General features: G+C 38.9%; 1 protein-coding gene across 2 annotated transcripts in view; it reads right to left on the bottom strand.

Annotated features, from left to right (window-relative positions):
• The window catches only part of GSAP (gamma-secretase activating protein), a 46441-nt gene that overhangs the window by 12521 nt on the left and 6879 nt on the right, over positions 1 to 27041 (bottom strand). The window contains exons 4-24 of one of the 2 annotated variants that reach the window (XM_005482637.4): positions 26637 to 26706; positions 26166 to 26222; positions 25947 to 26035; positions 25465 to 25534; positions 24399 to 24448; positions 22968 to 23072; positions 21978 to 22037; positions 21302 to 21345; positions 19662 to 19750; positions 15089 to 15166; positions 12848 to 12925; positions 12287 to 12379; positions 10783 to 11000; positions 10421 to 10490; positions 9705 to 9787; positions 9042 to 9095; positions 5262 to 5387; positions 4808 to 4863; positions 4356 to 4387; positions 2774 to 2835; positions 1162 to 1257 (exon numbers count right to left, since the gene is read on the bottom strand). In XM_005482637.4, coding sequence (XP_005482694.2) covers positions 1162 to 1257; positions 2774 to 2835; positions 4356 to 4387; positions 4808 to 4863; positions 5262 to 5387; positions 9042 to 9095; positions 9705 to 9787; positions 10421 to 10490; positions 10783 to 11000; positions 12287 to 12379; positions 12848 to 12925; positions 15089 to 15166; positions 19662 to 19750; positions 21302 to 21345; positions 21978 to 22037; positions 22968 to 23072; positions 24399 to 24448; positions 25465 to 25534; positions 25947 to 26035; positions 26166 to 26222; positions 26637 to 26706 — 1680 coding nt within the window. The remainder of the gene's footprint in view (positions 1 to 1161; positions 1258 to 2773; positions 2836 to 4355; positions 4388 to 4807; positions 4864 to 5261; positions 5388 to 9041; positions 9096 to 9704; positions 9788 to 10420; positions 10491 to 10782; positions 11001 to 12286; positions 12380 to 12847; positions 12926 to 15088; positions 15167 to 19661; positions 19751 to 21301; positions 21346 to 21977; positions 22038 to 22967; positions 23073 to 24398; positions 24449 to 25464; positions 25535 to 25946; positions 26036 to 26165; positions 26223 to 26636; positions 26707 to 27041) is intronic. The other variant, XM_014264166.3, reaches the window with a different exon arrangement.

Below are 27041 nucleotides of genomic sequence, written 5' to 3'. Positions count from 1 at the left end.
TAATAATTCAGCTTTGCAAATCAAGGTTGAATAGATGTTTTCACTTTTTTTATCTTAGTTTTTACAAAAAGTGAAGAAATTGTTATTAGAAATTGAATAAAAGAAAAATAAATGTCTCACTTGGGCTTTTTTCAGTATCATTTTCAGGTACAGACCTTTGGTTCATGTTGTACTGTTCCTGTTTTAATCAACCACTACTTTCAGTTTCTTTCTTACACAGATACATAAGTCTGCCAATTACCAGTGAAACAACTTGTGAAGTTGTCAAAGTGAGGCCTGAAAAGTGAGGAAGGGCAGTGGGGCTGCAGGGGCTCAGAGAACGCTGTGACACTGACAGAGTGAGTGACTCACACACACTTTGCAGGAGATGCAGGCATCAGTAGCCCCAAGGAAGTTTCCCAAGGTTTTCATCCCTAGAACACAGCACTGTGGGGAGTTCCTACTGAACACTGGCACAAAGAACAGCATTTACAGCTGCCATGCAAGCTTTAGAGAACTCTGCGTTCTGCACTTAAAGGATGTGATCTTGAGACAGACAAAACCAAGTACATAACTTCTGTGCACAAGTTATGGTTTTTGTGGCTTTTTTTTTAAAGGTCTCTTAAGAGGATGAAAGACAGAAAAATAAGAATTTAGAAAGGAAATTTTCACAGTAGTTTACAAAGATTTCTTCATGCAAAATTGTCTCCTGTCACACATACAGCCCACCAAAGGCACTATGTAGAAGTGGTGGTGATTTACCCACATGTCACATTGTAGTGACATCTTTTTTTGTTCATTTTTTATTTCCCCTGGTGGCCCTTTCATTATTCAAGACTTGGAGCAATGTATTCTACAGGAAACCAAATGGATCTAACAGCTTTAAACTTCCAGGATGAGTTCTCATTTTATTTCTGGGAGTAGACTATATTTCCACAAGCTGTAAATGGAAACATTTCTTCTGTGTTCTGAGTGACTGGTACAACTTTAAAAATAATATTTAAATAATATTAATTTTCTTAATCCATTTATGCAATATTTGGCTGAAAAATATATTTAAATGTATTTTTTTAAAAAATCTTCCCACCAAATATATGCTATATACAACTGGTACACACCCAAGGACCTACAATCCAGCAAATACACACTTGCTCACAATAGTGACTATGAAATCAAACTAACCAGGTTTGCAACATAATCCAAAACTATTTGGTCAATCTTCTTTTTTCCAACATATTGTAGATGTCTCATAAGGTGATCCTTCAGCTGAGCAACCATCTAGAAAAAAAGTCAACAATTTTTTCTTGTTGGGTATCTTCAAAGAAACACGAAAACTGCAGCAGGCGCAGGGCCTGATCAATAGGCACTGCCTCAACAAAACATTTCCCCATTACAAAACTCCAGTTCAGAGTGAGACCCCAAGCTGCTGTGCAATCTTGCTAAACTCATCAGCAGATGTGAATATTCAAAATGGTTACTTGGTGCAAATTCAGCAAAATGAATACTAAGCTGAACTTGCCATGATACTGAAAAGAAAAAACTTACAGTTCTCACACCTCTCTGTGCAAAGCCAAGGGAACTGCATGAAAGGATTTAAATATAACACTGAATTCTAAGAATATAAGTACTTATTACAAACAAATAAACCTGAGAGATTTAATAATAGAGAAAACTAGCACAAGTACAATTTGTGGTAGTTGCCAAGAACCTGAGAACCAGGGTGATTAATAGCAATTTCAGGTTAAACATTAATTGTGAAGTCATTAAAGTGAGTGTTTGTTAACATACAGTCCATGCCACTCCCTAGTCTCTCCTTTCTGAAACATTTGCTGACCTCATGTAGCTTCAGAGTGCAACTCAAGTCCATGCTGGCTGTTTTCTGAGAGTTACTAAGAAGTTCAGAGTGAAACTGGAGCAAATAAAAATCCCTGTCTCGAGGAACTTGTATACAGACTAATCTCACTGTGTCAATACAGCAATACAGGTATGAGGGAGGCATAGACAAACTGACCTGGTTTTTGGATCTGTCTGAATAAACAGAGAGGAAGGAATGTAGAGAAGCTGCAGAGAATGAGAGGCAAAACTTGGAAACAGGGAGACCACTGCAAAGAAGGAAATTTGCCTCAGATGTGAACAGACAGGACAGTGTTGATCTGCTCTTCACTGCTGAGATCTTCCAGTGAATCCTGAAGAGTTGGTTGATTTTAAAAGTAAGAGAACAAGGGATAAGCCAAGACATGAATTTAGACAAGGGTCAGGTAGGGATTTGAGACAGGACTTATTTCCCAGAAGCATATAGATGGTAGATCCTTTAGGGAGATCGCTGGCAAAAACAATGGAAAGGAAGGGACCTCAGAATGGACAGAGCAGTCTCAGAAGTGAGTTAGAAGGAAAAAGAAACAGTAAAAGAGCTGTTAAATTGAGGAGCAAGAAGATCTCTACTCATCAAATTGAGAGATTGGAGGGGGAGGAATTCACTTATTTATGTCTTAAAGGCATAAAGCAGTCCAAAAATAGCTGACAGATTAAACGACCTCCCAGTTTCCAGACAAAGTTACATTGGGAAAAAGCACTTTGACAAACCAACTTTCTATTCCTGTTTTCCCTCTATGCCTTACAATGACCTGCTAAGATAATATCATGATGATGAACTCTAAAACTTAGGAAATGCCATGTTTGCCCCATAGCTACCCTGAGTGAGCTTCCACTCAGCACTGGGACTTGGGAGGTCCCTCCTGACACATCTGTGGGGCCTGTGCGTCCCCTAGTGCACACTGACAGCAGCACAACATACCAGTCCCATGAGCAGCTGCTGCTGATAATCCTCCTCCTCAAAGAGAGGGACCAGCCTCGCCCCTGGAACAAACAGAGCAACAATCAGTCAAGGACATGGCACTACAGAAACATCCCAAGCATTCCACCGGCTTCAAAAGGACTTAGGAGCAGACGAGCAAACAGAAGCTGTGGTTTGACCTACTCAGCTACAGAACTAAGACACTGAAGAACCATGGACTGAATAAGAGAATTGAAAAATGGAAAATAACCCTTTGTCTGCCATCCACTTCTCTTTGATATTTAAGTAAGAGTTATCACAGTGTGGTGACTCAAGAGAGCAAAGAGGCAGAGAGAACGTTCTGGTAACACCAGTGCTGATGTGCTACTTAGATCTTGTCATTTACAAACAAACAGACTCCAGTAGCTGCATGGGTTTTCCAAGAAAATGGCTAGACAGAAAGCAAATAGTTCAGGGAATCACATCCCACTGATTCTCTCCAATGCTCTGGCTGCTTCTGGTACTCAGATTTGTAGACCACTATGAAAAGAACAAAATTCTCTAACTAAATGTAAGGAGATTACAGTGGCTGCTGAAATTAATAACCTATATTTCCTAATCAGTGCTTCCTGTCTACTAAAACAAAGGAAGAAAACCAATCTTCTATTTCATGATACAAATAAAACCAGCTCAAGATTGTAGGGAACCAAGTGGTGAACTCATTCAAAATTTTTCTATTTTTGCCCACCTTCAAATATATTTACACCACCACTTTGCAGCACAAAGACCTGTGCTACTTGATTTTAGAGGACTCAAGGACAAATCTACAGGGAAACACTACAAAGATGCTTGTTACTGGATAGAAGCTATTTAGAAATTATCTAGTAACATTTAAACATCTGACTTCTTAATAAGCACCTTTGAAAACAAAAAGCTGACGTTCACAAAGTTGATACAAAGTCTCTCAAAGAGCCCATTGCAATAAGTAGCAGTGACACAGATGACTGCTGTCAGGGGCTGCGAATGTGCACACTGAAAATTCTTGGTAATAAAATGACCAAGCAGCACTCACATGAGCTTCATGTCACAGCACACATGGCAGGGCACACAGGAGGCACTGATGGGTGAACAGCAGGAACATAATGCACCAAATTCAGTTTTACTTATTTGTGACAGAGGAACTGAGCATCCAAAAATCTCAAGTGTTTCTGGCCTAAGGAAATTCGTTACACCTGCTCTCTCTACATGTTTTTTCACCAGACCTAATCCTCTGCACCAGTTCTGCCTCTCTGCAAAGGCAGCCACAAGTGGACAAGACTCAACAGTAACACGGTGTCATTGATACTCTGCTCCACAAGAAAAATCCTGAAGAAGATATCCTTTAGCAGACCACATTTTACTGCTTATGTTGTTAGATCCAATATGAACTAAGGACTTTATTTTCAAGCATTTCCTGGTCAGTACATGAAAGTTTTCTTCTCATCTTAAAACCTCAAACTCTTCTGAGCTGAAAACACACATAGCAACTGATTTTCAGCAAACAACAGCTGGATGGAAATATTCTAATAAACCTAAGGCCTACATCAAGAAAGGTTTCACTTACCAGAGTCCCAAGTGTCCAGATGAGAAAGCACCCTGGGGTTAGAAACCAAAATCAGTGTTTCATATGCAATACTCTAAAGGCTTTCATAACATCACTAAAAACTCAAATGAGCCTTTGGTCTTTCAAAGGCAGCTAAAGACATCTGAGAACAGTACATGTGACTAAATGTAGTAAAAATACTAGATAGCTTTAAAAAATTGTATCTGTCTAGGCTGCATGAGAATGATTTCACATCTACCATAAATTCCCTAGCTCTACAGGCCTGTATTTCAGATCATGCTGTAGTGATTACAAGGATTTCAATAACTGATTTTCATCAGGATAATCTTCTTTAAAGATAAGAAGGTATCTTTTAATCAGATACCTAAACAACTAATTAAATGGCACATTAATTCCTCTAACATATTTGTGCAAAATAAGAAGGGGTAAATATAATATAAACCAGTACATACTTTTTGGCGTTTTCAAAAATATTCCTCAAATATGCTGTGGTTCTTCTCTCCTCTCTCTGGTTTGTAAACAAACAAAATTCCCAGAATGAACAAAACAGAAGACCAAATAAAATACTCCCTGATGGAATGAAGATCAAATTAATTTGGTTTTCTCTTTGAATGGAAATAGAACACAGTGGGGCCTTACACCATCTTCCAAGTGCCTGTGCACTCACACACATGTAAACCTCACAACAGTACAGAGTAAGCTCTGCTTTTCTTTAATTTCTTGCGTTATTTTAAGAGAACAAAACTTTAAGGCAATCACCTTAGGTGAAATGACTGAAGTCTTTGCACTTCTGATAATCAGATTCCCATTTATTTATCTTCAAAATAAAAAAGCAACTTGTCCATGCTTGACTTTAAATCCCCATTTCAGAGGCAGCTCTGGGGAGTTCCAGGGCCTCTCACTCACCTCCTCTGAAAGGCTGTGCCATTCCCTCCTGAGCACCTTACTGTGGTAGTGCAAGTGTGGCTCTGCATACTTCACACTCTCCAGGTTGGAGTTGAGTTTCTCCCAGAAGCCTTTGGAGTTTTGGAACTGCAAAGTGTTGCAGAGGAAGCATGAACATAGGCTGTCCTCTTACAGAAATACCTCATCACCCTCCCACTAAGTGACTGCAAAGACATGATTAGTGTAAAAACAATCTAAGTTTAAAAAAATTAAACCAAAGCATCAAAACTAATTTCTCTTGATGGAATGGCAGTGGTGGCACTTACTTGACTTGAGGTCAAGATTTTGTGCCTGGGAAGGAACAACTATTTCTGGGTCATAATTCATCTAATTCATCTGACCTATTTACATGTTTGAGATGGGAAGAACTGCACCACAGACTACAGTGGCCATATTGTCTAGACTTCCTCTGACTGTAAAAAGGGCCTTAGGCTACTAACCTAGATGTAAATGTTTACATTTGGTCAAACAAATCCCATTTGAGGTTTCTAGCAGTTCCAAATAGAGGAATACCACCATGGCCACGACAGCTGCATTAAGACTTAGATTGCAAACATCCATTTACCAACCTTAAGTAACAGTGCTTCATCCCAGAAAAGAAACAAATCCAAAAATTTCCATAGAAATTCTAAAGCATTTTACTCTAATGCTAAAATTAATCTAAACTCAGCTGTGAACAGACAAAATCTAAACAAAACTACACCAGTTTCCTGAGCTAGACTGGGTATAAAAATTTGAAGCTGCTGTTTATAAGGGGGGTAAGATGCAATGGGGGGCATTGCTGAGGAAGAGATGAGATTAAGGCAGTTCTTTTTGACAGTTAAAAAACAAGAGATGGTATGAGCTGTTCTTGCCCCTCTTAATATACATTATCTCCCAACACAGACACTATAATAACAATATTTGAATAAAGAGAGCTTTGAATTCACAGTATTCCTCCACTTGCACTGGATTTTGCTCTCTCCTCTCAACTATCCTACAAAAACAATAACCTTAAAAGAAAACCTCAAAAGGAAGAAACTCAAAAGGACTTCCTACTATAAACTATAATTTGTCAAGGAAAATAAATTTCAAAGACTCAATCCTGCCAGCCACTTTCCTCTTGCTGCCAGTGCCTATTGTCACTTTATTATTGTAGCTGCAGCAGAGACAATAAATCTTGGGTTTTGCTTCATATTAGTTATACTTAGCAGCTGCAAACTAGGATCACATATGGCACCATATGTTCACTCATGAGATCTGCAACCTACAACTGCAGAATGTTGCCTAAATGTTACCCATATGAAACCAGATAAATGTTAAATACAGCATAAGGGTATCATCTAGTGACCAATCCATGCAACAGCACCACCACTGCAGAACTGTGTTCAGGCCACACTGGACTTGGATATGTGGCAGGGGGAAGCAAGACAGCAATTTTCTTTCATATAAGAAATCTCAAACAGGAAGTGGTAGGCTTGAGCATTGTCTGCTTTTAATCCCAAAAAATTTCATTGTATCAGACCTCATTAAAAAGTCAAGAGTTTAAAGTAAAGGATTTTTTCAATTAAATCTATTATTTCTAGAGGATCACCAGGGCAAGGACTAAAAAGAGAAGGCTTCTTCACCTTAGGTGTTTATTTGGGAGACATTTCTAGATAGGCAAGAATTAACACCTAAGCATGACACCTAAAAGACATTGTATTACCAGAAGTCAAAGCAAGGCCTCACCAGTTTGCAATACACAAAAAGCTCCCAAGAAGCCTTTCATAAGCAGTGGGTTTTTAACTGAAGATAGAGAGCTCTCTGCTTGGACAAGATGTGGGGTGACAGTTCCCTTCAAGAGGCCCATGTCTCTCTGGACAGTAGTGCTCTGTGTTCCCAGCAGGGATGGCTTTCAGGGAGTGTTGTAAAGCCCCAGGGGCTCAGCACAGCACAGCACAGGGGAGAAACTCTTTCCTGCTGCTCTGACAATTCCTTACACTATAAATTTCTACTCTTCTCCCTGGACCTCCTCCTATTTTCTTTATTTCCCTTCTTCCTCCTGCCTTCTTCCTTTCCAGCTGAACTTATTTGCACCCTGCAAATAAGTTTGGTTTGTGCTTAAAAAGGGAGGGGAAATTAGACTTATTAACTGCAATCCTTATGTAGAGCTTTTGGACAATTGGACTAACTGTTCCCCCTTTCTCAGTATACCTTAATGAACAAGAATTTAGCGATAAAAACACCTGATACCCAAACAGAACAATTTTTTAATGTGAATATGGACATAGACCTCTCAAAAGCTGTCATGGGCTTGAGAACTCCAGAAAGTTCTCAGAGTAGCAATTAACCATTTTTAACTCTGAAATGCCATAAAATCTCTGGAACAGAAATACTACTTGTAGAACCAGGTCTGTCACCAGGGCCTGACTCCTGATGCCAGCATGCACCAACTGAAACACCAGCTGACCACTTAAGCTGTGGTGGGTTTGTGACACTGGTACAAAACAGTCAGAGCATTAAACCTTACCCTGTGCATTAGCATCTTTGTCCTCATGCAAGAGTCACAGCAATTTGCCATCAAAAGTAGCAGGAAATATTTGTCTTTAGCTCAACTCTGACCTTTTCAATCTGTTTAGGTTTCAGACAGAAATAGGAAATGAGTTCCACAATCAGGAAGTATAGCTGCTAAAGGCATGTGCCCCCAGGGGCTGGAGGTTCAATCTCAGACAAATTAAAGTCCTGCTAACTTGACCTCAGTGAATTACAGGGATTATCTGCACACAAATTTTCTCAAGATCTGATTTTCCCAGGTGTCCCAGTTCTCAGGGCAGCCTTTCCAAGCAAAGCCATACAAAGCCCTGCTCCCTGACAGCAATCCTAGGAATGTGTGCAGCACAGCTGTGATGCACTGACTGCTGCAGAGTGAGAGAGCAGTGGGCAATTTCACTGATTTTTAAAAGGTTTTGTGAACAGTGATGCTTTATGACTAATTATAAACACATCTCTAAAGAGCTACATGGAACAACACTGTCAGGTACCCAAAGTCTAATCATATGTGTCTAAACTCCCCATTCGTCCAGTTAGTTCTCCACAATAAACTGCTTATAAAAATTCTGTTTCAGGTTTTGTAGGGGAGTGCTCAGGAAAATTTCAAGAATTTCTTCAAACTGGAGCTGAGGGAGTGGAATGGGAAGACAGGAAGAATCATTCATGCTGTTTTCAATAGAAAGTACAATTTCCTACCCAAACAACCTATCCTGCTCTCCCCATACTGCACTGCCCTTTCCAGGCTGTGCAGCAATTTGTCTGGATTGAGTAGCCAAAGCCTGACATCAGTGCAATCACAGGATGCTCTGGACAAAACAAAGTGAGAGGGTCACAAGCCATCCACACCAATGGCAGCACAATGAAATAGCCATCAAAGTGGGCATGTGTAGAAATCCTACTGGTCTGTTATGCCACCTCTGCCTTCAGCTACCAAAGTCATAAAGTGAAGCAGTATCAATCTGATTAACAAGAATTAATTTGTGGATAATCCTCCTTGTTGAATTGAGGTGTCTTCAGAAAGAGAAAAAAACCCCACCATCTTTGAGTCTGATTAACTGACATTTTAGTAAATGCATAAATCATTTCCAACAGGGCAATTTTCTGGTCATATCTATTTTTGGGTAGGTCTGTGGGGATACTGCTGCATTAATATTTAGCATACCCCCAACCCACAGAAAATTTGCAGCTACTAATCTGCAAATACAAATGTGATTTTATACCAGAACTTACCTCTAACACAGGTAGAGAAATAATGTCTGTGGCACATCTTACTCCAGGGACAGCCTATAAATACAGAAAAAATATTTATAGTCTTACAATTTAGCATAGAACATGGGGCATCTAATCTCCATCACCCATTTCCTCCAGGAAACTAGCTAGCTAGCCAAAACTGTGCCCTTATTTTTAAGAAAAACAATATATTAGAACAGTGTCACTGCAGAGAAATTAAGACACTATTTGCTCTAAAGTCTTGCCTGAAGTTATTTTAATTCTTCAAGCTTACTTGTAAATCTTAACTCTACAGATTCTGTTTGTCCTGGAAATAAGTGCATGATTTTGCTGGTTGAATGTATTCTGTATTCACTATAAACCTCATGTGATAAGGAATAAATTAATACTTCATTATGAAAACTGAGGTATTTAACCATTCATTCAATTATAATAACTGTTCTTGGTTTTGCAAATGCTTTTATTTGTTAACAAAAAATTGCCTCATGGAAAACACCACCAAGGGTAAGACTTGGCAAACTAAAACAGGCATAAAGCACAGGCACAAAGGTATCAATTTGTAGCATATCTATGAAAAGGTAAGACACACAAGCTACAGGCTGTACTAAGGGATAAAAAACCAGACCCTCTAGCTATTAATTAAAGTACCAGCTGTTATCTTACCCCAATCCAGTCATGCAGTGATGTGTAGGGCAGGAGTTTATCCAGGTTCTCAGTTTCTGGACACAGTCTGCAGTACAGGAAGGCTGAATGTAATGTGAAAAGATTTATAAGGGCAAGATTGTATAAACTATCAGTTAACAAGAGTAGGCTTCACTGTTCCTTATCTGACACTTTTTTAGGGACAAATCCTGCTGCTGTCTCTGAAACAGCTTCCTCCATTGTGGAACTGGTCCCATTCTGTGCACAAAAGGAGGAAGAGAAGTCCAGATGGCTGCAGGGCTGGGTCAGCTGCTTGGCTACAGCTCAGCACTGCAGGGGTCCTTTGTGCAAAAACTCTGCACTGGCTAGACTGAGAAACTACCTATTAGGAGAGAGTATCATGATAAGCCAAATCCCTTTGAAAAAATTGGTTTGGGCTAGAGCTAGAGGAGAATTGAGCTAAGGAGAATCTCTAGAGACCTAAAATAATGATAAATCCATTTGTTCCATTAGACAGAAAAATGCATTTGAAAAGCTTTACTGCCAATCTGATTTGAGATGTCTATGTATCTTCTAAACTACTGATACTGTCTCTTAATGCACAAACTGCAGGTTAGTTAACACAAATCATAACGAAAAAGTTCAGAAATAAGAGTCAGTTTGTACTGCCATGGCCTCTCCTTAGTGTCAACTGGAGCATGCAGGAAAACTCAGAATGCAAGAAAAGAAATACCTACCAATGATAAATTCTTGAATGGGGTCAAAAGAATGACATGTTGACAGGTTCTCAGAAATCCACCGAATAATCTGTCAGAATGAGAACAGGGAGCTTGTCACATCTCTCTGTTTAATCAAGTGTTGTAAGAGAGAATAGAAAATCAGGTTTTGGTAGTTAACACTTTGCATGGAGTAGTGATAGTAACATGTTTTCAGGACAGCCTGGACTGATAACGGGGCTTAGGGCAGCCAAGCTGATGAGCCTCTTGGCACTGCCAGGTGAATCAGGACCTCTCTTTGGCTGATGCCATTCACACCCTGCTCCTGCTTTGTATAAGACACCAGTCACTGGAAAAAAATTTAGAGGAAGCTCTTTTCCCACCTGCATTTCCAAATCTTCTGTGTGTTGGAAGTAGAGCAGGGCACAATGCAGAGCTGCCAATCTCTCACAGTCTTGTTTGCTCTTGTGTAGGAGCTGCAGCAAGGCACTGTCACTGATGCTCACATGGTACAGACTTCCTGCACTGCAATCCAGGGCTGCTGACACCCATGGGCACCGGATGGAACAGTTTTGTAACGTGTCAATTCTTGCATCCTCACCTGAAGAACATTGGTTTGAGAACAAAAAGGAGTAAGAACATAAAATTTGCCTGCTACCAGTGTTTCTCTTAAGATTCCTAGGCCCCCAGCAGTAAGAAAGAGTCTGCCTCTTGCACTGTCTGCCTGGTAGTATATACTGAAGAGGAGCAGGAATGGTGCTGGCTCCATAAAGAAAGCAGATAAGGAGCACAGCCCATACTCAGTTCTCTCCTCCCCTATTGCTGACACAGAGAAGGTGTAGAGATTTCAGGCTCACAATGCTGCTCCAAGGCAAATCAGAGTACATGTGATGGAAGAGAGCAGAGCACAAGGACAGTAGCACAAGTTCAACACTACAATTAGCACCTATTGGTACAGCTTGTGCAGATCAGAACTGCTCACATACAGAAGCATGATACAAACTTCTATTGGTGGATCTCTTGCCATCAATCCAAATGGCCAGAACAGGCAGGTTCTGCTCTATGATTATTCATTGAAGCCTCAGACCAAAACCATTTTATTTATGTACCAGTTTCACCACCATGGTACCACACAGGTACTGTACTTCAGAGCCCTTGCATCAGAGAAATCAGGCCCACCATCCAGCAGTGATGCTTTCCACTCATTTTTAGCAGGACAGTATTTCATTACACATACAAAACAGGTATTAGCTTCCTATAATGCTGCCCCTGCACCAGTTTCCACAATTTATGTCCCCTTCACCCAATCAGAACAACAGACTTCTGTTTTCAAACAAAGGCACCCCACTTCCAAAAATAAACCACTTCCCACAAGGACGTGTTTGTTGGAAATGCATTGGAAATGAAGTAACACGGATCTCAGATGAGACTCTAAATTAAATTGCATCAGCCTGATCAGGTGAAGGAAACACAGATTTCCTTTCCCCACACCCTCCAAACACACACATTTAGAGCAACTCAATTGGAGGAAGGAAATGTAAAATCAAATTTACATCTCATGTGAAATTTGAAAACAGTGGAGGACCAAGAACATGGGCAAGGTTGGGGGAAGGGAAACTGTGAAACCAAGGCTGAGAATTTCAAATTCAGTGAAAGGTCTTCTTCCATTTCATAACAAGCAAGAAGTATGAAACACATAAAGTAAGAAATGCCAGTTCAGCTTCTCTTTCTAAAATGGAAAGTAGCAAAAATGTCATTTTTTGAGTATCCTTCCTTTGTCAGAACACTATGCAATAAGGAAACATTGAGAAACACAACTTTCATGTAAAGAGATATGAACAAGTTTCCACAACAACAATTACATTACTTAAAGCAGTTTTACTATACCTGTCAGAAACAAACTATAGCACAGCATGTCAGGATGTTGAATGTTCAGGAGGTGCAGGAACTGGCCAGGCAAATAAGCAGCCACATAATAGTCTATTTAAAGAAACAACAGCAGTCAATTTAGCACTAGATCACTTATTTGCCTTAAGAGGCTCTTTCACATGATTCTCAACCTGGCCCACTTCTCTGTGAGGAATTGATTATATCTAGGAAATACAAAAGGAGTTAATTAAAAGCTGCTGTTGTATTAACACAGGAAACACTAGCAGTACATTTGGGTTTCCAGGGTAGGATTCAAGAAACTTGAGATACTCAAGAACTCAGCAGCTGGTGTCCAGCACAGATTTTGAGGCAATTTCAGAGGAAGTTGCTTACTAATAGTGAGGCATTGCAATATCAAATGCCAAATACAAAAGGCGAGCAGAAGAAAAGCAACAAAATAACACTGCTCCCTAAAGTAAATGAAAAAAAATTCCTTTCCTCCCAGAGAAGAGTTAGCCATTTGTCTCCCTACTACACAGAGAATGGCAGTCACACAGGAAAGTAACACAAGTAACCTACCAAGATTCATAAAAGCCACTTCCTTCAATTGATGAGATTCTGCTCTTTCTAGAGAAACTGTAAAAGTTTTGTTGTAACCTGAGGGAAAAAAAAAAAAACAACTTTAAAAACCTCAAACAATAAACACCATTTGTTACAATCCACCTACGACTTTATAGCTAGAAACTTCTGCAGTTCCCATAGACCCAAACAGGGATCTTTCAGACTGCTTTATGGGGTTGTCTGCACAGACAGATTTAATCCATCCTGAACAGAGCTCCTGCACACTTAGCAGACTGGCACCTACACAATGCAGTTCTTTAGTGTGTGAAAACTACCCATGTAGGCCCAGCCTACATTTGTGTTTAGAGAAGCACTCCATCCCAGAGCAAGCTTGTGCTCTGGGATAATAAATACCTTTCTCCCAGAAAAACCCAAACACAAGTCCTTTTTATAGCTGTGTTTCACATTTTGGTGATCTTTCAATTGCTTTAAAGAATTTCCACTTTGTTTATCTGCATGCCCTATTGCTCTAATTTAGTTCAGCTCAGTTTATACAAAGGCCAATTTCAGACCTGCTGTGTTTGCATGGGTTTTGCATCAGCACAGCTGTTGTTTTAATCTAGATTTCTACCACACTTCTGGCACCCAGTAAGAATGACACAATGTCCTCAAATTTTCTCTGAGAAAAGCTGAAGATTCTAGTAACTAATGGTGTCATGACCAGGATCCTACTTAATAATGCATGGAAATTCAAGATAAGAGCCACAGTTTACAGGACCACCAAGAGAAAAATCACCAACAGCAACAGTACAGAGGCAGAGGTGTCAAAAGATATAGTTTTTCATACAGAATACTGGCTGAAGTTAGCTTGCAGTGAGTCAGTATACTCCCATCACCACTCTGTCACTTGCCAGCATGAGCACATGCAAGCTAAAACCAGCACTGCAGAATTCAACTGCAACATCGTGACTTCTCTGTTTATGCTGCAGTGTCTGCTTTAACAGGGGTGAGAAGCTTCCAGCCAACATTACAGAGGCTGCAGAATAAACTGAACTACTTCAATGTCTTCAAAATATGGCTTATGGCCTCCAAAATGTGAGCAATGGACCCAATATACCACTGCTTATGGGGGTCACTGCAGGACCATTATTAAAATTCTCTTGTACAACTGATGAATCTTACATGAACCCACAAACAGCTCTGCACCAAACAACTCCATTCCACAGAGGTGATTTCAGACTTAGCTAGTCAATGTCACCATATTTATCCTCAGTTTCTTCCTAGGACAGATCAGGATGTGCAAGGGCCATGGTTGGCTCCAAGCAATCCAACAACTCTTTGGCTACATGTCAGGTGTGGCTGGGAATATCAGCCCTTCACAGCAGTGCAGTGCACTATGTGTCACACCCAAAAAGGACTTTTCTCGATTTGTTAATGCCTTCAAAAACACAAAAAGGTAGTTCACTCAATCCCACAATATTCCAGCAGCAAAGCAAGTTGTATGTGCAGCTCTGACCTATGAGAAGCATCCTGACACAAGAAAGCAAACAGTTAAGGTAGAACACAGACACAGTGTGCACTTGAACACAGTTACTCCATACTATGCAGCTTCTCAGTTGAGAAATAATTTGCCTCTCTGTCCATGTATCAAATAAGAAAATTTTGATAATTTAATTTTTTTTAATTAATTAATTTATTTATTTTGATAATTTAATTTATTCTGATTGGAATAAAACAATGTCCTTTATTATTTTAAAACAAAGGTCTTAACTTTAAGAGCTCCAGCACCACTTACAGAGCAACTATTCTTAGAGTCAGTGGGCGTTGCACCTCTTGCTGTGAAAATGACACATTGAACTGGAATTCTAAACAGACATTCAAGCTAAGAGCTGTTGGTTGGCTCTATTTCCCATACAAATGCCTTATGGCATAAGTACAACACACCTGCAAGCTCCCACAGATTTCACTGATGTCTGTGCTCAGCATGCGGGAAAGTCTGGCTAGAAAAAGGGAGCAAATTAATAACCATTTACAAGGCCACTGGTTTGAAGCCACTCACTCAGCATCAGGCAGGAAGCCTAGAGCAGGAAAGCCAAAGCTAAAGGCAGCTAAAGGCAGCTGCTGTCTTGAAACAGCAGCCACAGTAGCTTATTGTCTGCAGACTTTGGTAGTTATTTGTTTTGAAAGGCATTCTCTGACTCTTTCAGCACACTGACATTCTCCAAAATAAAGCACAGTAAGTTAACAAGTTAGTCTTACCTTTATGTAGAAAATATATGGAGTATATGATCTCATGAGGAATATCAGAGACTAGACTACAACACACACACAAGCCTCCTAAAAAGACAAAACAGGGAAAGAAAATTCACTTGTCCAGCTGAGCATCAAGACATCTTTATATTGCACAAAACCAAATCAAGACTGTTTCAAATTAGAAACTAAAAATAATCTCTCTCAAAAAAAGGTAAGGATTACAAGAATATCTATTATAGACTTTAATAATCTAACCTAATGAAACAAAATCAAGAAAGAACAGAGGAGGCAATCTGGCACAATGGAAACCTGGGTCCTGTCATGGTCAGTTCTTACTTTTAGGGGAAGTACATTTTAGCCCTTTCCAAGGATAAGTCATGCTTGCAGCCAGAATACTGATCAAGCTTTTCTCTCCACAGACTGCCTCAATCCAGATATTTTGTGTTCAGGAGCTGTCAGATATGCTCAGCAACATAATAAAACACCATTTCTTTGCTTTTCAAGTAATCTCATATTGGCAGCAGCATGAATACACTACCAAAGCTTTCCCACACTAGAAGTGACAGCCACTTCTCCCCTTTCCAGCCCAAAGAACTGCCATTACCTTTTTTAGGAGAGAAGTCAGTCCTTGGGGCAAGTTTATTTCAGCCAGGGTACTGCATACAGGAAGGTTTCCCACTCCCAGAATAATTCTAGATCAGATTGCTCCTGTTATGACCCCACTGGATGGTAACCCTGCTTTCATCTCTCATAAAAACTTTAATCCCCTTACTCTGATGCTTTGGCATACATGTTAAAAACAGCCTCCAAATCACATTATCCCAATACAGCTGGGAAAGGTCATCCACAAATATGACCATTCACCTTTTACCTTTGCTGGAAATTTATCATTTAAAAGAGGAAAAGAAAGTAATACTAATACAGGTACAGTTCTGTAAAAAATAAAAACTGTCTATACCAGTTATGCAGAAAATGGCACAGTATGGAAAAAGCACAAGTACAAATAAAGCACAGGTACCCAGTTACTTTATTTGATTAAATGCCTGGGTATTTCACACCACAAGGCTGTACCATAGCTATGATAAGACATGGCTGAGACAGTTCTTGTTTCTGCCTTCTGGGGAAGGTAACTGCTTTCTTAAGATACAATTTTTCTTTCTGCATATTCTTAGCTGACTGAATATGGTTTGATACAGTTTTGCTTGGATATTTGAGTCATTCAGACAACAGGGCATTTTGCCAGAGCCCTTGGCTTCTATCAGAAGATGCATAATTTTTAAAGTAGCAGCATCAGGACTCATGAGGAAGACTGGAGAAGTTCCAGCAACCCACTGGATTGCTGTTGTATTATCAACAGCTCCCTTCCAGAACTGCAAATGTCCTTCTTGTATGCTGGAGTCTTCTGTGTACACTGTCTGAAAATTGCACAACAGGCAAGTGAGTGTGCTCAGACTGAAGTGTCAGTGGGCAATGTGCAAGCTGACCACAGAAACTGCAGCTATGGCAGACTATAAATAGGATGTGCATTTTTCACCTCAACAATATTGCTCCATGTGTCAACAAAGTGAGCTACAAACAACCGGAAATAACAAATGGTGCTTTGTTAACGCAGACAGAAACATGGCAGCCTCAGACCAACAGGTGTCCAAGCAAAGTCACATCTGACACAGTCCTGGCAATCCCAGCAGGGCAGCCAGACACTAAGAATACACCACAGACTCCTTTCCTACCCTTAGCAGTGCTCTCTGCAAATTAGAGCTGGGTTGTGCTGCTGCAGGGAAAGCTCATCAGCCAATTGCAACTGTATGCAGAGCCAGGTCTTCCACACTACTCACTTCAAAATCATTTGCAAACAGTAAAAGCTGTAGCTGAATGCTGCAAGGTGAGAAGACTCATGTGAGGATATACTTGGATGGACACTAATCTTTCCAGAAATAAAAGGGAAAAAAGATCTTGACCACAAAGGTAAAAAAAAAATATAAAAAAAAAAAGGAAAGAGAGAGAGAAAAGGAAAGAAAAGAAGAGAAAGAGAAAAGAAGCAAAATTTAAAAATTAAATTCTACTATTCAGCAAACAGCAGTTACAACTCTGGCACTTGACAAAGCCAGCCCACTGAGACTGTAAGAGTCACCTATGATATGCAGAAATTAGGCTTTCCCTAGGAAACTTTAACTAAATTCCTCATTTCTGTTCAAGCAAAAACTCAACATATAAGGCTGTAACAGCATCCCAACAAAGCATCCAGATGTCACAACTCAAATACAACATTGCATCAGGCCATTTTGTCTTGCTGTACTGACTTAGGAGGGACTTGCCTCACTTAACCTCAGCCATCCAAACATCTCTCATTTAGACCCCTATTCAGCAAACAAAGAAATATGGACTGAGTCATCCTCTGGAGATGCCTATTTCTCTCTAGAAGCATAGTCCAGATGCCTACATTTCAGGGGATACTTAGCTGATGGGAATCCAGTGTCTATGACCTCTTACTGCCCGTTTTTTTTTTAAATATTGTGCAAATTCAATGGAAAAATATTTCTAAAGCACTAAGAGAACATATAACAGTACAGTGTTTCTCTAATAACCACTGAATTCTGGACATGCCAAGTTAATTCTGAGACTGGAACTACTTGATCTCAGCTATTCAAGAATTACATGGGGGTTTTTACCTGCAGATACTTTGTCTGTGCTGAGCGTAAGGAACAGAGCTACTTTTTCTGCTGGAGAAGTCTGAGAAAGGAAAAGTGATTTTATTCAGAGTTCAAACTGGCAGGACCCAATAAGAGTTTTATTAAATGGGAAATTGTATGGAATATTCCAGTTTGAAGTTTTGCCAGCTCCACTTTGCCAGGGATGTCTGAATGGTACAAGCAGGGATAATGGCATTAATGTCAGAGCTGTGCTAGCAGGCCCACAGCAGGCACAGTCTGCTCCACAAAGAACTTGCAGTCCAGTTTTGCAAATCACCCCTGAGGCACAAAAGGGAACCTTTACTGTTATTACCTACAGTATTCTTCAACAACTAGATATGGTTTTAGCGCCAAAATAACTTGGTCCAAACTGTTAGTTACCAAAAATGGGTTGTGCAAGGTAATCCTCAGTTTTAAACAAAATTCAAGGAAAAGCCACATACAGTAATCTCATTTAAGTGCAATTGTCAAATTATCTGTTTTACAGTAAGTGCAATGAAAAGCACTTTTGCTTTTGCTTTAGAAAGGTTCCACACAGACATTAAACACTGTGTTACCAGACAGAAAAAAACATTTTACTTCACAGTAACTAAACAAGAGTCTTGTTGGAGGATGACTGAATTTCATCCTAAACTCAAGGAGGTACTTCAATCTGAATATACGCCTCCCCAGAGGAGTTTAGGTTTTTAAAGGAAACATATAGAAATAAATAATATTTTCTATTATTGGACTGGCTGTTTATACAAGAAATTGTCTTGCTAACAGAGAAAAATCCTAATCTTCATTTGAAAGATAGAACCTTAGCTTTCTCTTACTTCTAATTCCTTCCCTCTAATCTGTATAAGCATGCAGTTTGCCTTGGTAAGAAAAGACATCCATGTAAGGAAGCTGTACTTCACTTGATTTGCAGTAATGGGCATTTCAATGCAAGGGGCAGACAGCTCAGCAGGTCCCTGTGTGCACAGCAGCCTTGGGGAGGGACATGTACAGCCTCCCCTGCAACACCTCCCTGTACAGCTCTGCTGACCAGCCAAAGGCTAAACAGACACCATCTCTGCCTGCCTGGATGGTCTAAATCAGAAGCTGAAAACAGCTGTGGTGAACAGATACCTCTTGAGACCAGTTTGTAATCCAGAAAAGCTCATGGCATATGTTAGGATGGAGGGAGACTCCAAAATCCTAAAGGTTTAAGAAACATTTTAGGTTAAAGTTTAAGGAATCATATATATATTAATCCCTGAGTAGCACATGCCAGTTTAGTATCACATACTCGGACCTTCTAAACACCACACACTATCAGCAATATGAAGCTCTTAAAGCCTGCACTGCACATGCTCTTTGTGCTTATGTTCCCTTTGTAACACAAATATATCCTAGATCAGAAACCCAGACAAAACCTTCCTTGAATTCACTTTCTAACATAATTGTGGTCAGTTTTAACATTAGATTGCTTTAATGCAACAAACAGCAATGTTCTGGTACCTGCTGGGCTCTGAAACTGCCAGGAAAATGCTAAGGTGTTCTTAGACAGAGAGATTTCACTGGTACCAGTTCTTTGCAGCTGGGCTACCAAAAGGTTTCTGGGTGACTGTTTTCTTGTTGGTAGGTTGATATATAAAACTCTGGGTACTTCAGATCAACTTCACTGCAGCTTTCAGAAGGTAAGAAATTTATTAATACTAATAAAGCACAGTTGCCTTCTCCCTCTCCTCACAGTTACCTGCCAAGTGTGCTCTAAAGGAATACAAATTTCACACTCACATTATAAATTTTTGTATTTGTGTGTGTTTTCCAATATTTTATTAATAAATTCAGTAATCAATTAGGATTACACTGCATGATAATTACTAGTGGGGGTAATTTTTACCATATTTGTATTTATTCATTACCTGCTTTACTTGTGAAAACCTGAAGGTTTTTCAAAGATTTAGATGCAACATCTTGATCTTGACAGTAATCATATCCAAAATTCACAAGTCTATGAGCAAATAAAGATCACTAAGTAAATCACTTCATCCACAGAGATTTATGACAACAAAAAGATCACCAGAACAGTCACTATGTAACCAAAATATACTAATTAAATTATAATCAAATATTCTGTAATACAAGTTAAATTGGGCTTTAACCAATTTGCTCAATCCTGTTAGAAACAGGAATCCCAAGAGTGCACACTGCTATCCACCAATTTGGAACGTACCTGACAATTTCATATTCACTTACTGCACTGTCCAACCATTCCTATACTTTGAAGTGAAAGCAAGTTGTCATGACATACTGGAAATCCAAGTACTTGTGACACCTAATACCTCAAAGGTTTTGCAGACTAACTGTACAGCCCATGGCTGTAAAGCTACATTTTAATCTGTAATAACGACACTACCTTCAGTGGAAATACTTGAAAAGAAAAGCTCAAAATCACACTGACATGGAACTTGTTATACCATGACATTTTCAGTCTCATGCTGCCTGTGTTTTAATGGTTTTACATATTTTTAAATCTACAAGGCTTATTTTCACCCTGGAAAACATGCAGCAGAAGATTATAGTCAGTCTGCTTTGGGTTTTTTTTTGCTGGATGGTTTTTTTGTTTGGTTGTATTTTTTTCCAGGAAGTATTTTGATCCCGTAGGGATTTTCCCCTTGGTCTTCTGCAGTAATTTTGAAAACCAATAAAATAAAGTAAAATACAGCATTGAAGCTCTTACAAGAGCTGTGTTCTTTCAGCACCAACTGTAAGAGGACACAACCTGCACAGGCAGGAGCACCACACTGAGCCTTGTGCACAGCACTGAGACATTCTGAGCCCACAGCTGGGCAGGGTGGAACTAAACCACCTTCAGCTACTGATACCTGGCCTAACAGCTCTGGCCTCCTTTTTTAGTCACAAAAAGAAATGGGCCCTTCTGGAATGTAAAGACAGATGAGGATTGTGAAAGAGTTAAACCATCCTGACTAGTTTTTTCCCTCAGTTAAAAGGGAGCCCTCAGGAGACAAGCTCAGATGCAGTCATGTGCATGGCAGACACAGAATCAGACAAATCTTCAGGCTGCTGGAAGGAGCATGCTGGAGGAGAACAGAGTACAGGCAGTGTCTTCACAGGCCATAAAAAGGTGCTACTGGTTTGTTTAACTGCCCAATAAAACTTGCAACAGCAATTAAAAATGCAGAGCTTCCCTTGACAGATATTTTAACATCACCATTAAAACCTGCCCAAGGTTAAAGCAAATTAATTTAAATAGGTTCAGCATACTCAGGTTTAACCTATAGCCAGCTCCTTAGACAAATACTGTCATTTACAAAAATTAAGAAGCAGTCAAGGATTAAATTACTTTTTACAGATGACCCCGATGAAAATAAGAACTGGAGGTCTGGACACAGTTTTCATGTTATTCTCGTGTTCCAGTGCCACACAGGCAACTGCAAACAAAGATATTGTGGTTTGGAGAAATTTTACTTAGGTTTGTAAAATGTTACCATGTATATTGAAAGGAAAGTAAACCAAAACATAAAAAAAACAAACAACTTACTTTAATTGTGTGTCATTTACAGCAATATCCAGGTGTGATTCCAGCTGTTATACAAAAAGGAAAACAAACCTGTTCTTTACAGAGGTCAATATACTATGTTTAGCATTTCAGGCCAGTAAAATGTGTCATAGTCACATTTAACCAGATTCAATATTTTAACAAGTTTATTTATTCTCCTCTAATCCTTACAGTCACTTCAAAAACCTCCATAAAACAGATACTTTTTTAAAAAGAGAAAATAAAAGTGACTGGAACAAAGGTCTAGTAACAATCACATGTCGTAATTTTTATGTTCTGTTTTTCGTATTTTGGCTGCAATAAATGTTCCTGTCTCACTTAAAACTGACAGAAAATCACATGGTTTCTTTGTCTAGTGCACTTGCTAAGCCTGCTTTTCAATAAGTGAGTATAAGTCCAGTAGTGTCATGAATGTCACTTATTGCCTTCTAGGTCAAAAAAAGTGTAATTTCAATAAAGTTACCTTACTGTGGGGAAAAATCTGAGTCAGCCTGAATATATTCTTGACAAGAAAATAATGAAAAAAATCCTAAAACTCTCTAGTTTTCCCTTGAAAAAGTTTCAACAATGAAAAAGACAAAATATCTCTGTACCAGTACCTGGAAAACATAATTACATCCCACTGTAAACCATTTATAATAAAACACTCAGAACTTACTATTGAATTAAAATTTTCCTCAGGATAAAACTGGACACACCTTAAAGTACTCTTTGATTCCTGGAATTAAAAAGAATGTGTTTTGTAAGTAAGAAAGGATACTATGCAGACTGAGAAGTGACTGGGTACTCAGCACCATTCTTCACACTCAACCTGCTTTGCTAACAGCTATGCAGAGTTAGGGGACAAAAGAATTTAAAAACCACATATAACCCCTCACAATAGCACTGTGACATGCTTCCTTCCTGTCCCTGATCATTATCTGCCAATCATATATAATTGCGTGGGCTCTCATTTCAGCACAGCAATACATGTCTCACACATTTTAGAAAGTTAAAAAATGTTTTCCATATCTACCTATATGGCAAAAAGAATTGCATTTTGCTTTAGTCAGTTCAAAATGGGTATCTCAGAAACAAAACATAAATACAGTTCTCCATCTCAGTTCACTTCCTGTTATTTCCTAACATTCACTCTTCTCGTGGCTGAGTAAAGAAAATGTTTTATTTTTATTTGCAGAGAATGCATCAAGTGCAATTAGTCCCTCAGACAAAATAAAAAACCCAAACCCTGGGTTTTTTTGAGTTTCAAAGCTTTTTGCCAAGAACCTGTCTTCATTTGGTCTCTCAGTAAGTCTGCACACAAAATACTTTCTAGATTTGAACTCCCTAGAAGAGAGGCATTATACTCATAGCAGGTTTGGATAGATTTGGATACTTTTGAATAAAAGACCTTTCTAAAGCAAGAAAAAAAAAAGAAACTACCAAGCCCACCTTTTTTATAGAAAGCACTAAGACCACCAGTCTTCTTGCAATGTACTAAGCACAACAGCAGCTACAGTAAGTTTGGCTTTTGCTTTAGGTTATTCCAGGCAAGAACAAGAAAGACCATCCTAATGAAAACAAACCCCTGCTTGCTACTCCACACACTTCAAACTTCACTGTCACCAGGCAGGCAGGAACAAAACTGCAAGAATGACTTTCAGCTCACCTTTGGAACAATGTAGAAGAGTCTTTGCTCCATCATATCCCACTGTGCCCAAACGAGGTCATCTGCAACTTTGGCTCTTGGAAGCTGACCTGACTTCTGAATCACCTACGGGGAAAGAATAAAACATTAGAAGCCATCAAATAAAGTTCTGCAACAATTATGCACAGTCTGTGCTTTAAAGAGAAAAGCAGTGCAAGAACATACACAAAGAGCAAGGAGGCTGGAAGGGACAGGCTCTTTGTCAGCAGCATGAAGTCCACCTTTGATGTGTGCAAGGTGCTCAGTTTAAAGAGATCAGCACAGTTTTCAGAGTACACCTACTAACAAATCTTTTCTTTCAGTCTTCCTTGCTTGCAACAAATTCACCACTTAAACTGCTCAAAGTGAACAAAGAATAGCAGAGGCACCCTTCCTCAGAGAGGAGGGAAATACCACAGTCAGTTCAGAATCAGCTACATTAACTACTGAAGGGAATGTGTCAGCTCCAAAAGAGATTTCTATCCAAGTCTCAGCCATGTGAGAGAGAGGGCTGGAGTAGAGAAAAGGCTAGAACTGTGGAAAACTGTTGGGATTGTATCCATGCCCACTTGCATGAGTTAGGGAGATTTCATGTCAACCAAAACAAAACTGTTTGTCAGAAGGACATCAGATCAATCTGTTTTCTGATTATACTTAAATCTTTACTCCACTACTGTAGTCTAGCATATAAAATGCATCTGCTTGAAGGGTCATGACAAACTGAGAAAACCATGAAAGATTGCAAAGGGACAAAAATCAGGTCCTTAACTTTTCCTTCAAAGCCTACATTCAGCTCCATAACACAAAGCACTGGCTTTCATGACACAATCATTTATAATATTAGACATTATTTTATTATATTATTAGACAAGTGCTCATTAACAATAAGTCTTTCAAGCAGAACATCCACAATTTGTTGACAACACACTCATGTTAAAAACAGAAAAAGACATGAGGGGAAACAGAGATTGGAACATTCACTGTACTTGAACTGTATCTAAGTTTTACATCTTCTGTTCATTTGTTTTTTTAAGTGACTCCTCTACTGGGTTCACACAGACTCATAATAAACGAGGTTAGGAAGGCAACTCTGAAAATATTTTAAATGGCTGCAAATATTTAAAATAGTTTTAAAATTAATAAATACTTTGTTTATTAACACTCCCAATTTCTAATACACAAAAGCATTCAGCAACACATAACAAACCCAGCAAAATAAAAAAAAATTCCTCATAGATTACAAGGTGTAAAGTTTTTCAATCAGCTTTGTGGTCATCTGCATAAGTTGCCATAGTAATCAATGCTTTCTTTAATAAACTTTGTGCTGCCCAAGCATAAGACAAAATATTTCAAAACTTTCAGCTAAATTAATTAAAGTAAAAAACCTCAAACTCAAAGATTTTTGAATCTTACCACTTTGTGTTCTTCTTCTGCAACAACATGAATGTCAAATTGTTCAATATCTTTAAAATAAAATTTTAAAAAATCATTACAAACAAACATTTTTAAATGCTTTTATACAAATTATTAAAGAAGCTCACCTCTTGGAATTCTGTAAGAAAACTTTAGGGCCAGGAAAGTTCAAGAGGAAATCTGTGACACATGAGCACAGGTGCCTACACAGAGACCTGGAGTCTCTTCCTTTGCTGAGCTGAGAGTGGCCTCAGCCATAGCACCTCATGGACAGAACTCCCTGCCCACACCAGCACAGCACAGGCTTGAGGAGCAGGGACTGCAATGTCCCAACCAAGCCAAGGAGCCCCCATGGAGAGAAAGAGTCTGCAGAGCTTCCTGCCCACGCCCAAGAGCATCCCTGACCTGTTTCACCTCCTGCCATGAACATTCCTGCAGTCCTTTCCCACACAAAACTGCTGAAGTTATTCACAGCTGGCCTGCATGAGAAGTGCAACACCCACCCAGATGTTGTGTTTCTGATTTAGCTCTGTCCACCTAAGGCCACCTTCCCAAGGCTGGTTCTAGCTCAGGGACCTCACCAAGGGGATGGAATAAGAGATCTCACTCCATATAAGAAGGAAAAACCCTGTCATTTCCAAATGTCCATTTTATCCATTCCCTGCCATTAGGTTAGGCTGAACATGCGATGTCAGCTGAGTCCAAGGAACTATTGCTCTATTCTTGTCCCACTTCCCACATTAAATGACATCTTTCAGTCAATTCATTTGCTCTGGATTTATGTAGGCAGCTATAAAGAGTCTATTTTAGCTTTTTTAGAAATAAAGATACTTGATGAATGCAAGAGTTAAGCAACTAACTGTAGACAAAGATGGCCATTCCTTTAACACTGAAAAAAAATCTGGTAAATGATACAGTTTTTGAAAGACTTTTGGAATACCTAGAATAACTCACACCCTTCTTTTTCCTGGGTTTTTTTCCCCAATAAAAGTCTACCAAAAATACAATCTATAACAATCATCTTGAAGTAAAAGAATGACAATGTACTTTGAAAACATTAACTCACATTTATCTTCTGAAACTAGCAAGAGACGACTTTCTCTAGAAGCATTTCTGCCTTCAACTGGATAAAGAAACTATACAGAAAATTTCACAGAATAAGTAAAAACCAAAGTAGTTTAGAACATTTATCTAATTTTTTTTTCTGTTTTTTTTCAGCTGGGTATTTATGTATTTTTAAATTTAATCAGGCACACTAATGATATTTAATTAATAAAAATAGCTATTATTACATACTAATAGTCACCAGTCACTATAACTGCAAACTATGGAAGACTGAAGAGAAATACAAAAACAGTCTTCATGCTGGAAAAATATTCTATACCAAACATTTTATGAAGTTTCATTTCTTTATTTCTCTGAAGAAACAGGAGACATTATCTCTGTAACAGTTGCAAGATAACATGAGATATTTCTGCACTAAACCATGTTTTCTCTCTAGCACAGCAGATTAAATTGGCTTATCTTCAGATTAGTTGGATACTTTACCTGTACTCGAACACAGCTATCCACAGCCTTTAGCACTCTCACATTATTAATGGGATGGATTTCGATTAGCAAGGTTAAATACTTGGACACTGCAAAAAGAACAAGTTTTAGATAATAATCTTTTATGTAAGCAAGTTTGTTTTCTAAACAGAAATACCTGAGAAAGAAAGAAAAAAGGTACAATATTTCAAACAGTATTAAGAAATCCACTTGCAGTACCTGACTGTAAGAGCTGAGCTGCTCTTTCTTCCTCTGTATATTGACAGAAGCTGACTGCTGTGGGGGAGAAAACACCAACACAACCACAGTGAGTGTGCATATTGGACATTAATCTTATCAAACATCCCTGAAGAATGAGCATACCAATTCTTTTACCAAAAACATTTATGTTAAAGGAATGTCAGAAGCTCTTCTAGATGTAGCAGGTATGCACAAATGCAGGAGGAGAAAGTGAACAAAGGGGCAGTGTGTCTTAGATGATTTAATAAAACAGCAATATTGTCACAGCTGTGTCTTTATGTTGTTACCTACGTTATCTGATGATGGATCCACAGCAATTCATAAACTGCTGTGGGCAACACATAGGTTTAATTAACATTTAATTACATTTAAGTAATTCTAAACCCAAATGTATCATCCTACTAAACTAAATCTTGACCAAAAATATCTAATGATAAAGCACATATTTACCCAATAAGGTCCTTTCATTGTTGATTGAACAGCTGATTATGTTCAGATTCTTCTCAAACATATAGAGGTGCTACAGAGAAACACAGTAATGTTAATAACTGTGCTTTTTCAAACTCCATAAAGGAAACCATCTAATTGCTTCTTAGGAAAACACTGCTGTCCCACAGTTTTTATCTTTAAACCATATCTTTTCATGCCCAGATGAACCACATTTCAAGTTTCCATTATAATAGTTCTCCTTTTACTCATGTTTGTTTTTTAATGGTGCTTTTGAGCTCTATGTTGCCACTAGAGCAGCATAGCAGACCTTTACATAAATACAAAATTTCACTCATTTCATACTACTATGGGGACACTTTCAAAAACTTGTTGCCATGATTTTAGTTACTGAATTGCAATGTGTTC

Source organism: Zonotrichia albicollis, chromosome 4, assembly GCF_047830755.1.
Source record: "Zonotrichia albicollis isolate bZonAlb1 chromosome 4, bZonAlb1.hap1, whole genome shotgun sequence".
NCBI lineage: Eukaryota > Metazoa > Chordata > Aves > Passeriformes > Passerellidae > Zonotrichia > Zonotrichia albicollis.
This window is presented reverse-complemented; position numbering and strand designations above follow the sequence as displayed.